At 38.3% G+C, this 12703-nt stretch overlaps 1 protein-coding gene across 1 annotated transcript in view; it reads right to left on the bottom strand.

The window, feature by feature from the left end:
• MGAT4A (alpha-1,3-mannosyl-glycoprotein 4-beta-N-acetylglucosaminyltransferase A) overlaps window positions 1-12703 on the bottom strand; it is a 78213-nt gene that overhangs the window by 40657 nt on the left and 24853 nt on the right. Inside the window, exons 3-5 of the mRNA XM_064711007.1 lie at window positions 9806-9973; window positions 7107-7247; window positions 4483-4616 (exon numbers count right to left, since the gene is read on the bottom strand). Of these exons, the coding sequence (XP_064567077.1) occupies window positions 4483-4616; window positions 7107-7247; window positions 9806-9973 (443 nt within the window). The remainder of the gene's footprint in view (window positions 1-4482; window positions 4617-7106; window positions 7248-9805; window positions 9974-12703) is intronic.

The raw sequence follows: 12703 nt of genomic DNA, 5'->3' as shown, positions 1-12703 counted from the left end.
TTGCTGGTCGCTGACATGAAAAGAGAAGCATAAAATCCTATGTTGGTGCCCAGTATCAGCAGTCCATACTTCTGAATACCAAAGCTTAGGTGACAAAGGAGAAGGACTGCAAAAACAGCATAAATATCTCAAATTCTCACTGACAGGTCAAGCTACCTTTTCAGATACAACAGCTGGCAGTGTATCAGGAAGGTGTGTTCATCCTTATCAACTTTGAGTGAGATGTCCAAAACAAAGATTTCCATCTGTGTAGGCCTTTAATATTATTTGGTGTAGATAATGTATCTTGACATAACAGCTTTGATTAGCTTTGATTTTTTAAAAATTTATATACATTACACAAATACACATATTGATGTATACACTAAGATCTATCAGATTCTCTCCAACTCCAGATGCACTGTCAGATCTTTCAGGGACTGAGAATACACTCTCCAGGGCAGTTCCAAAAAGGGGCAGCTCACAAACAATTAGCAGAAAGCATGAACATTTCTGTAGCTGGGATGATGCTAATACAACCAGGTTGAGAGCAAGACAGACAAAATACTCTTTTGTTTTTTTTTTTATCTAGAGAGCTGCTGATCAGAGAGCTATAATTCAGGCCCAGAGCAAGAAGAGGTGAAAATACAGCCTTGTGGAGAAGGTTTACATATTGCATTGCAGTGTCAATACCTACAAAACAGGTTCAGCAAGATTTGACCCAGTCCTTAATCTGTTAAAGCTTTGTTCATATCCATGCACAGGATGGTTCCTTGCTGGGTGCTTGTGTCACACTGACCTAACCAGGACAAAAACTTTTCCAAAGAAATAATAAATAAGATTCTTCACAGAAGGAGCACAGAGAAAACACTACTCAAGATCAAGATCTCTTAATTTAGCAGCCACTGTTTACATAAAGAGATAACACAATGATAGTAAAAGATAATCAAGATATGCAAATTCTTCCAGCTTGAGTGAGCTGTGCATACATGGAACCAGAAAGTAAGATTTAGATAAGGAATATGTAAGAAAGTAAAACTTGTGGCCTAATGCTCCAAGAACAAAAGGCTGGTAAATTACTACCTAGTCAGATGTAATCAGCAGCACACAGAAATAGCAAAATGCTTTTCCATACCTGTAGTGGCTTCCAATTCTTCCTGAAATGATTTGTCCTTCTGATATTTTTGGTCAAATCAAGGGCTTACAGTCTTTCCAGTATGCACTGATTACTGTTTGTACAAAAGACTGGGCTAAGTGCAGTCTCTGATTAATGAAGTGGACTGACAATAATTTCTGATATATTTAGAACAAGTCTAAGGTGCATTTTTTTCATTGTAAATGACATCTCCTCACAGCAAAAAAGAAATAACATTTTGTTTAGATACCAGGAAAGTATTCTAATTTCTCTCTTATTCAGTTGTGAGTGTATATATATGTCTGTTGTTCCACTATGTTCATTTAAAGTACTTCAAAACCATGTTTCCCATGTTAATTGCAAACCCTAATGAATAAAAATACTAGACAACAATTTTAACTCTGAGTTCATAATTTCTTAAACCTACAGTCTATGGCTTATTCTGAAAACAAGTTCTTGTACAAAGCAGGTTAATGAGATTTAAATAATTTGTTTTCAACTCATATGAACTAGGAACTAGCTACATAGTGAGGGGGAACAAAAAGATTTTGAAGCACTAAGGAATAATGAATCATACCTATTTATTAGTCATCCTAATGAATACCTGCAAATTATTCTGCCATAAAGTGATTTTAACAAATTGGAGAACACAGACATATGTCAGTAACTAGGACAATTGAATAGTTTACTGTCAAGCAATTCTAGTAATTATTTAAATTGGTGAATAGTTGTCACATCAGCTGAGATATTTCAGAGTTTCTTGAACTTCCAGTACGGAAATTTACTGTGTACAATTATATTACTGAGAAATATCCATACAGTAAATGAATGTGCAGATCTCTTTATTTAGCAACCATAATGCATCTCTATTTACTAGCTCCTCTGTTTACACTGTTGATGCTGTTTGCAGAAGGCCATTAGCCTTCTAATTTGTTTTCTAGCAAAAAATGAAATTACAAGAAATGAGTGAGATTGAACTACTAAAAACCAACAGTATTAGAAGAGTTTTTCTTAGCACAGAGATTACAGTCCACAACTATGGCTCCCAGCAATGCTTCTTCACCACTGTAAATATGATTTTTCAAATAAAGATAGTAAGAAAAATACAAAAATCCTTTTAAAATGCTATTTTTCCTATAATTTTTTTCTAAAACCACTTTTGTAGCCTTGTGCTCCTTTTTTTGTTGTTGCTACAAGCTATAGACAAAGCACAGATAGTAATTTTAAGCTTATTAGCAAAATTACATAACCTCACCCTATGACCATTTCTTGCTGTACTTAAACTGCACATATGTTTGAGCAGAGGCCATACCTTTTTTTAGAAACTTTTGACATAATTTTTAAAATAAGCATAGTTGGTCAAAGCTCTAATGTATTTTTAAATAAGCCTTTATTATTGCACATCTTAATGACAGCAATAGTGTAATGCATTTCAGACTGGGATATGCCACAGATAAGAGGGGACAGACAAGGCTATTTTAAAAGACACAGCCCTTCTTTTTATCTAAGGAGAAACAGAAGTCTACCAGAGGAGTAGGCCTTCCTTCAAACAGCCAGAGAAAATGCTTATTAAACCTACAGTTTTCCTCTTGCAGAAGGAAACTGAAATATACAGAGAATAACTGAGAAAAAGCACAGCATAATTCAGGATGAAGTATTTAATGCACCATATTAATCATGTAGAGAGTTCCCTGTAGCAACTGCAAAGCAAACTGTAAGATATTGAGCTTAAGAAAATAAAAACATTGTCCATGAATAAAGAAGGAAAGATAATAAATTGGATGGAGTAAAGAAAAAGAAATGCAAATCTAGCAAGTAGTTACAAGAGAACAAAAATATAAACTTTGGTTCTTCAGATGTTCCCATACATTCCTGACTAGCAGTGCCCAGAACAGGTGCCTGAATAAGCACACAGAACTGCTCTCAAAGTGCAATAAAGAAATAAAACACAGGGGGTAACTGCTGTGTAACCACACAACTCTCCATGGGCACAGGAGCAGCACCTCCCCTGTTGAAATGTTCAGTTCACTGGTGGTCACCTCTGTAGAAACACTCCCAAGGTGAGAGTGTTCCACAGCACCTCAAAGGAAGGAAGTTTCCAGCTCTGGAAAACCCAGGTACAGCAATATGCCTTGTCTAAGGCAACACAAGATGGGGCACTGGGGACACTTCACTCCTATTCCAAATTTTGCAGAAGTCAGAGAATCCAATGATAACAGACAGACCTCATAGTTCAGACTTCCTTAAGCAAAACAAAAGAAACTTCAGTTTTAAACCTTGAAAATAAGCCACATTCACAGGCAATAAAATTTTTCCAACTAATACAGTGAAGAAAAACACAGCATTCCAGTAATTCAGAAAGAATTCTGTTCCCTGATACTCTCAACCAAGAAATGTTTTAAAAGCATTTTTTTCCCAGAAAAACTATATCTGTCCAGACAGATAGTTTTTGACTGGCTATCAGGAAAAAGAAAATAGAGCAATTTGCATTAGAAAATACTGAGAAACAATTCTCAGATAAAAGCAAAATGTTTACAAACTTTCCAATGAAAGTTTTAAAATATGTTGATAGGAGGAGTATTAAAAGGACTGATTTTCTACTGATTCATCCCTGAATGGACACCAGCTCACTAAATTAAAACCATTTCCAGTTATAGTTGGGGATTTGAATTTTCATCTGTGGGACTTATAAACACTGTTTCAGCAGAGCACTGCAGTTAGATGGATGAAGGTCAAACATAAATTTCCCACTGTCCAAGTCAGACTTCTGAGAAAAGCATAGAGAACAAAATAGGTACATGCAATTCCCAGCATCTAACAGAATTATTTCTGAAAGTACTCTATCATTTTCCTAAATTTGATTTCCACTAAATCAGAGCCAAAGTGAACAAACAGTCCAACTGAACACTGAATTAATCCATTAGAAAGGTCTGGGCTTCAAACATTCACATTGTCCAGAAAATTAATTCAATAACAATCTGTGCCTCACATCTCCAACTGCAGCACTCGTTTGACAGAGGACTAAGCAGCAGCACAAAGAAAATGGAAGGAATTCTCCCCTACAACAGAGTTCCTTTGCCATTATTCTTATGTTGAAGGAATAACATCTCTTTGCCAATAAATATAAACATAAGATTTGCAAAATAACCACTTCACTGAATCCATGTCCACCATTCCCCTGATAACAGAAAAACCTGGGCTCTTCAGGACAGTATCTCAGAAACCCAAGACTGACATGTTCCTTTTATGGGAAGAAGAGAGTCATCTGTCTGCATCTTGCAGAAAAAGCAGATCCTCATCAGTTCCTGAAAGGAACTTGTGATTAAAGGCAGGTTAGAAATTGTATTAAAAAATGTAAGCAATTTTACCTCTCCTATAAAGACAACCATAACACAATCCAGTTTTTCTTCAGGGGACAGCTTATCAATAAGGGAGTGGAGAGTTTCTGTAAGGTAAGACTTGACTTTTCTTTTCACTGTAGGTATTCCCATTACAATGGAAACTGAAATCAAACAAACCAGAAAGGTACTTTCAGTGATTGCATACACAAGATAGAAAAAAAAAATCTTGCAATAAGGCATTGCTTAATAAATGCAAAGGTTTAAAAGGTGGAGATTGCAGTAATTAAAAATAGTTTAAAATATGCCACCTAGCATCAACAGCATGACTAACAGTTAACACCAGTTCTCAGAACAAACACAGAAGACAAAAACTCCCAATCCTAGACATGCCAGACAATTGTGTAGGTGTGATGGGCTGATCCTGACTGGACACCAGGTTCCCACCAAAGCTGTTCTATTGCTCACCTCCTCAGCTGGACAGGGAGGAGAAAACACAATGAAAGGCTCATGGGTAGAAATAAGGGCAGGGAGACAACCCTCCTCACTGTCACAGTCAAAGCAGACTTGAGGAAGTTAATTTATTACTGAGAAAATGAACAGAGGGTAATGGGAAATAAACCCAAATCTAAAAACATCTTTCCCTCACCCTTCCCTTCTTCCTGGGCTCAATTTCACACTGATTTCTCTACCTCCTTCCTCCCAGGAGCACAGGGGCATGGGAAATGGAGGCTGGAATTCAGTTCATCACACATGACACCTCCATCACTTTTTCCTCCTCAGTAGAAGGACTCCTCAGACTCTTCCCCTGATCCAGCATGGGGTCTCTACTATGGCAGATGGTCCTCCATGAACATCTCCAATGGAAGTTCTTTCCCCAGGCTGCAGTTCTTCATAAACTGCTCCAGCATGGGTCCCTTCCATGGGCTGCAGTCCTTCAGGAACAGGCTCCTCCACTGTGGATCCTCCACAGGGTCACAAGTCCTGCCAGTAAGGCTGCTCCAGCATGGGCTCCTCTCTGCATGGACCCACGGGTCCTGCCAAAGAGCCTGCTTCTGTGTGGGCTTTCCAGGGGCTCACAGCCTCCTTTGGGCACCCTCCTGCTGTGACATGGGGTCCTCCAGAGGCTGCAGGTGGATCTCTGCTCCATGGGCTGCAGGGACACAGCTGCATCTCCATGCTCTTCACCACAGGCTGCAGGGGACTCTGCCCTGCAGCACCTCCTCCCCTCCTTCTGCACTGACCTTGCATGTTCTCACTCCTCTCTCCAGCTGCAATTGCCCTTCAGCAGTTTTTCCCCCCTCTTCAATCTGTTATTCCAGTGGTGCTGGTCTGGCTAATGGTTCCACTGGAGACAGGGAAATCTGCTGGCCTCTCTTAGAGAAGTACCCCTGGAGCCTCCCTGTTACCAAAATGTTGTCACACAAACCCCAGTGCAATGGGAAATTATCAATAACCACAGTATTATTCAGACAAGGTGCACCAAGACTGATTAAACTCCCTAACTGAAGTTTTAAAATAAAACTGGTATAACCATTCTTCAAAACCCAAGTATTTAACTTCTCAGAAGTTATCTTTTAAAATAATACTGCTGAAAGCCTCTATTAATTTTCTTGCACCTGGTTTTGGTTCTTCTAAATAAACAAGTCCAGGACAACAGAACTGCATGGAAGTTCCTCAACAAAGTTCCTTTTCTCTGATAAAAGCACCACAAATGCAAAGCAATACATCCTCAGCTACAAAGTTATTAACATCATCTTTCAGCAAGCCATTTGAGTCCTGTGTTGCTTAACTTTTCCATAGCTTTTCTTCTGCACTGTACCTAGGGCTGGTCACCTTCTGGGAACACTGCAGACAGCAGCAGGAATGCAGTGAAAGGATAAAGCAGACTTCATCAAGTCCTAAAACCCTGAATTTCCTCCCTCTGTTTAATTAAATAAATCTGATTCCAATTCCTATTTTTCAATTCCAAATTTCTGCCATATATTCCCAGGGGGACATAATACAGACTTCACTTAAAACAATAACGAATTATTAGATTTTTCCTCCCTGAACAACAACATTGAAATAAAAGGTATTTATAGTCAGAAGAATAAACCTGTGGCCTGAGCCCACACATCTGTCATACAGGCATACCTTCTGTTAAAAGAAGGAGCAATCAAACTCACTGAAGTAATGAAAAAATACAAGCCAGGATTAACTACAACATTGTCCAGATTTTATTGATGCAATTATATCTGGTTAACTTACCTCTCTCAACTTTTAATTTATATATTGAAATATACTGTTCAGAACAAGAGAAACATCAATGTTAAAATAATTACAACCATGCATGGTTGCCCTAAAAATCTGAAAAGCCAGATTCTGTACTGCTTGAGCTTTGTTTCCCTTTAGCTACAAAAAAATTCATCCAAACTAAATGCTTCTTAATGTGTGTCTTAACATGGCATGGGGAGTGACTGAGATTATGCAGAAAAGAGCAAAGCTGAAACCAAGCTCCTTTCATCTCAGACTCAGTGTGAATTTAAAGGATTTCAATATCACACAAGTTAAATGAGATGTCCTTCATCTACCAAGAAATGCAGTAAATTCTTTTCCTAAAACTAGAAGGTCCTCCAGATATAAAACATGAAATAACCATCATATCAGCATACCTCCTGTCCTTCCAAGGCCAACCTGCACAGAAGGTTGAAGGCTTCCTTCATTTTTCAACAAATGAGGCAAATGGTAATAGATATTTGGCACTTGAAGAGATTTTTTACTTGTTAGCTCTTTTAACAGCTTCAGCGTCTCATCTGCAAACATACATGAAATCAGAAATGCAGAAAACAAATTATATGAAATTTTAAGCAATAGTAAACATTATAAAATTCCAAGCTTGGTCCTTACTGAAAATCAGAATAAATTATGCACTTTTCTGAGTCATCATATTTTGTCTACAAAGAAGTCTTTTCTTATTTCGATTTTTAAATAAAAACCAGCCAAGACTATTTTGCACCTACAATCTTGTTACAAATACAGTTAATATTTATTTGATCACATAAGACTTAGTGCAAATTTACAGAAGTAAATAATGCTCCATTTATTTGGGGGGTTGGTGATTTTGTTGGGTTTTTTCCCCAATTAATCAAATGGGAGGCTTATTTCCCAAAATAATTTTTCACTGTTGCTTACAGAAGTCATTACCATCCAGCAAACACTACTGCAAATAATTTTTCAGAGCTATGAATACATATTGGAATATACTGCACATAGAGATACAAAATAAAATAGCATTAAACATACAGTTGATATTTTGAGTATTCCTGAAAAAAAAAAAAAAAAGATTAACACAAACTCAATTTAGTCCATTAGCACAGAATTATCCTATTAGATTCCATTAGAATCATTCTTGCTCTTTCTACTGAAACTGCCTTACAGTATGTCCAGGTGGCTCTCAAAGTTGCAAATAACAGTTTTTAAAATTACGCTGCTGGGTGTGTTAATTTTCTTGCATCAAGTGTGAAAACAACTCATTTCAAATGAAAAATATGATAGCATATGGATCTTCAAAAACTTATGGGCTTTATAATATCAAGTTAAGCAAAAAACTGTAGTCAAGATTTCTTGAGATAAAATTGAGAAGCAAGAAAAAGAAAGCCATAAGTGTAATTCCTCTCAGAGTCTTAGCACAGCTTCTACAAAGATAGATGGGATTTGTTGTGGATTTTGGTTCTGTATATTTGGGGATTTTTAAAGCATTTATTTTTAGGTGAAACTAAATTCCTAACCACGTCAAACCTCACAAAAAGCTTTGTAAATAGATGCCATAAGTAGGTATGTCTATCTTGATAGACTCCAATACAGGAACATTTTACTTTTCCTGCTAACATTTCTTTAACTTCAACTGCAAAACCTGGACTAAATTCTCTCCAAGTATGACAGCTCTTGTCTGAATGAATAAGGATCTACACAAAACAATCTGGAATTCTTTCAGCTTCAAAGAGAGCAAAGAGTATTATGTATACTTAAGTGTATTAAGCTTAATAAAAACCTACCTAATCCTATGTTCTGAGCACAAAAGCTCAGTAATTCAGATGGCTTCCCATTATGGCTCTGCATGAAAAAAGTGCATGTCCATCCCAGCTGGGATCCAGACATGGTAGAATGTTAAATGAATTTGTACTTTCAGCTGCATCAGAAGAGAATAACTCCTTATAAGCATATTGCCTAAAAGCAAGCTAAGTCAATTTTAGAAACAAATGTGGTAATAACTTAATCCTATATCCAGAATCAAAATTATTTGACCTCTTCCACGCTTTACTTTAAAAGCAAAAACACACACATGAAATAGGAAGACAAGCTTTATAGACCATGTTAAATGTAACCTTTATCTGTGCAATTCCTGGAGATCCAGGGAACTACTGAGATCAGGCCATTAGTGTCAGACAGCAATTCATGAGTGGCATCAACATTGGAGCCTATAATTATAACCATTTCCCAACCAAAAATACCCAACTGAAAATTGTAAATCACAGCACAAAGGCAAGTAGACAACAAATTCAAAAAAATCTTGTTCCACGCTTTTGAATAGCAAAACTCTTCGAGTTTCAACTCCTTATAGACCAACTCCTTAAGACCAATATGGTGACATTTCTGCAACCTACCAAGTTGAGAAAAAATTTGTACTTATTGAGAGAAAATTTGTACTTATTTGTTATTCATTTTCCATCCACAAAAATCAGAGCAAAAAAATCAAAACAGTGTGATTTTAGAAGCCAACATCAATAGCCTGGTGAATATTGCAGTGTTTTTCTCTAATATTGCCAAACAGCTTTTTATAAATCTGACTATCAGTCTCCAAAATGGGTAAAAACTAATGGAAGATTTTACCAGTTTAATCACTAGTTACCGAAAAGGCCATTTCCTGTACTTCGTACAAATCATAAGCAATACTTTAGTCTATATGATTTAATACTTTCCAGTTGACTTTTAAGCTTATTTTAACTGCTTGAAGTTCATCCATTTCTTCTGTTTGCTCACTTTTCCTCTCTGACTCTGTTTAAAAAGTGATGTAAATTAATCATCAAAATATATTCAACCTAACAGATTAAGTAACCAGAAGTTCTAAACTTTGGGAGCTTGGTGTGGAGTAAGTAATTCTTATGAGTTTAGGGACTGAAAAAGTGTGGGTGAATCATTAAGGACAACAACTGGAAAAAACAAACCAAAAAACACCCACATCAGATACAACTTTATTCACACTGCTGAACAGCTTCATTCACCAATCTTGGGAGCAATTTCTTATTCTAGAGTAACAACAAGAAATACTGGCATTGCAGAATTATAAAAAAAAATATTTTGGAGCATGTACCTGAAAAATTATTCATGGCATTCTTACTGCCGTTGGTCTCGGCCACGGCCCTGCGGAACTGCTCCAGGATGGCGTTGAGCTCGGAGGAGCGCTGCAGCGTGCGGTGCTCGGCGATGCGCAGCCGCTCCTTCAGCGCGTGGAACTCCCGCTGGTAGGCAATCAGCTTTTCTGGGGAGAAAAGCCACGATCCAGGTTATGTGTGGGAACCAACACCTGCTGACAGATCTGACCAGCAGCTAAGGCTGCTCAGCTTGGAGCACCTGGAATGCTCCCAGGAAGGCAGAGCCCGGTATGGCCCCACCTGAAGAGCTGGGTGCCAGCACCCAATGTGAGCGGTGGATGGGGACACTGATGTCTATTAGCTGTTTCCAACAAGCACCTCCTGTGGAAGAGCCAGTTGGATTAATATTCAGGCAGTGCAGTCAGACTCACACACCACAGCTGGCTCAGTGAGAGAGGCAAGAAGGGTCCTTCTTCAGGAGTTAATCCCAGTGAGATTTATTGTGTGGAAGCCAAAGGGAATGCAGGTGAAAAACGAGGGCTACCGTGGGCTCTGGACAGCTTCAGAATGGGAAGGGATGGGGGCAGAGATAAGGGCAGGGCAAAGGAGATTGGTCTCCAGGGGTAGCAGCCACCAGGGGTACACAACCAGTGAGAAAACAGAGAAGGGAGAAACCAGGGTAGGTTGTAAAATATGGGCGAGGTCCATGAGGGAGTCTCATCTGTCCCACAGGAGGAATGAACTCTATGGTAAGTCTTTCCAAGGTAATGCCCTTGGGAATTGGCTGAGGGGAGGGAATTCATGGGATGCTATAACAGGCAATCAGCTTTTCTGGGGAGAAAACCATGATCCAGGTTATTTGTGGAAACCAACCCCTGCTGACAGATCTGACCAGCAGCTAACACTGCTCAGCTTTGGAGCACCTGGAATTCTCCAAGGAAGGCAGAGCCCGGCACGGCCCCACCTGAGGAGCTGTCCCCTCAGCACGGCAAGGGGACAGCTGCACTTACCAGGATGGGGACAGACATTGAGGGGGATGCCCTCACCTCAGCCACAGACCAGGGACACCCTGAGCACCCAGCACAAGGCAGTTCTGAACCATTTCTTGGAACAGATGCCCACAAACCACTTCTTTCAAGAAGTCACACAGCAGTGGCCCCTTACAAAAGCACAGGTGACATCTTGTGAAAGACCCCTCTGAATGCTTCATTAAGGATAAGTGGAACTTGACAGTATTTCAGACATATAAATTTTAAACCCAAGTTTTAACTTATTATGGGTCAGTGCCTGAGAACTGAAGAACAACATTTTTTACCAAAATTCTGCTGATGTTGATACATACACATACTCTTGAAAGGGGACCAAAAGGGAAATGGAAACACCAAAACTGATTTGCTGATATATTCCCTTTTCCCTTGACACCCAGTAAAGTAAGTGGGCCTAGATTTTGTATCCATCCTTCTTCCTATTGGTAATTTCCTCAAATCCTCTGCTCATCATCATCACTATCATCCCCCTTCAACCAATACACAGACACTGACTAGAGTATTTTGAGTGAATTTGTAACTCAATCAATATTCCAGCCACTCAGCTGACATCCACAGACATATCTCTCTTGTTACTTACCTATCCACTCCCAGCCTTTTCATATTGCAATATTTCATATTGCAGGGAAGTAGAAGTTTAGCAAGCAATTTGAAACCCTTTTTGTTGCTATATTACATAAGACACAGGGCAAGAAGGAATTAGAGTCAACTCGCCTTGTTAATAAGGCTGGTTTTCCTCCAAATTCTTTCAATTTACATTTATTTTCCTCTTTTGTTTTGGTAGCTGGGATGTACTGCTCCAATTATATTTAGAAAACTTAATTAAGTAAAATGCCCTCTGTTCTGAAGATGAAAAAATAAAAACATGGTTCACTATCTCTTAAAACATCTCCTTTGCCAGCTTTATTTTGCTTCTTTCATTAAAACCATAAGATTATTGCTTTTGTGCCAACAAACCCAGAACACAGCTGCTGGCCCACTCCACAGTGCTAGGCACACTATACACTGCTGACTGGATCCAGGCTGCTCTTTGAAATAGGAATTGATGCTTTAGTCAGCAGCACTTAGAAGACTGGGAAAATTTTTTGAAGTTTCTGGCAAGAAGGCCATTCTTATTTGCCAATGATAACTAACAAAGTAGTTCAGTTCTGATGCTTCCAGTGAACTGTACTGGTATTGCACCCGTGGTACTGGAGACCTCAAAAGCATTATTTCCTTTGAGAAATACTAGACAAGTATTTGTTGCTTCAACCAGACATATCTAGGTTAAGGAGACTGCTCTAAAAGATACATAAACTCTGGGAATCTATCCTTCACAAGTATACAGCGATTTTTTTCAATTAGGCACAATATTATTCAGTGAAATGTAACTAAAAATCCTAAGATTACAAATACAATAAAATTTTTAAGTCTACTGCCCTATGAATATTTTTCTAGTTATTTATGTAAAATGAAAGTAAAAAATAATTCTTTATTTATGTGAACTTACATGACCTAAAACATTTACATCTCTAACACTAGTAGAGCCCTTTTCATGTTTTTGGAGAATAACATGTAATTTGGCATTTTGGTACTTGTTTTATAATATGGCTGCCTGTACTTTTAAACTAAACAAATTAAATTTAAATGCCCAACACTCAGATCTTTAGCATACTTGCAGCCCTTCAAAGATCAACCGCTCAGATACTTATTACTTACAAACAAACAAAAAACCACAACAAATTTGATCTCATACTGAAAGGCACTGGCAAATGAGAAAATACTTCTTAGACTTTTACAGTACCACCATTAGCAGTGACCACATGTCCCAGGCTTTAGAAAAGCATCCCTTAAGCCATCAGCATTTTATAA

This window comes from Zonotrichia leucophrys, chromosome 1 (assembly GCF_028769735.1).
Source record: "Zonotrichia leucophrys gambelii isolate GWCS_2022_RI chromosome 1, RI_Zleu_2.0, whole genome shotgun sequence".
Classification (NCBI taxonomy): domain Eukaryota; kingdom Metazoa; phylum Chordata; class Aves; order Passeriformes; family Passerellidae; genus Zonotrichia; species Zonotrichia leucophrys.
Note: the sequence above shows the minus strand (reverse complement) of the source record. Positions and strands in the feature narration are given on the sequence as shown.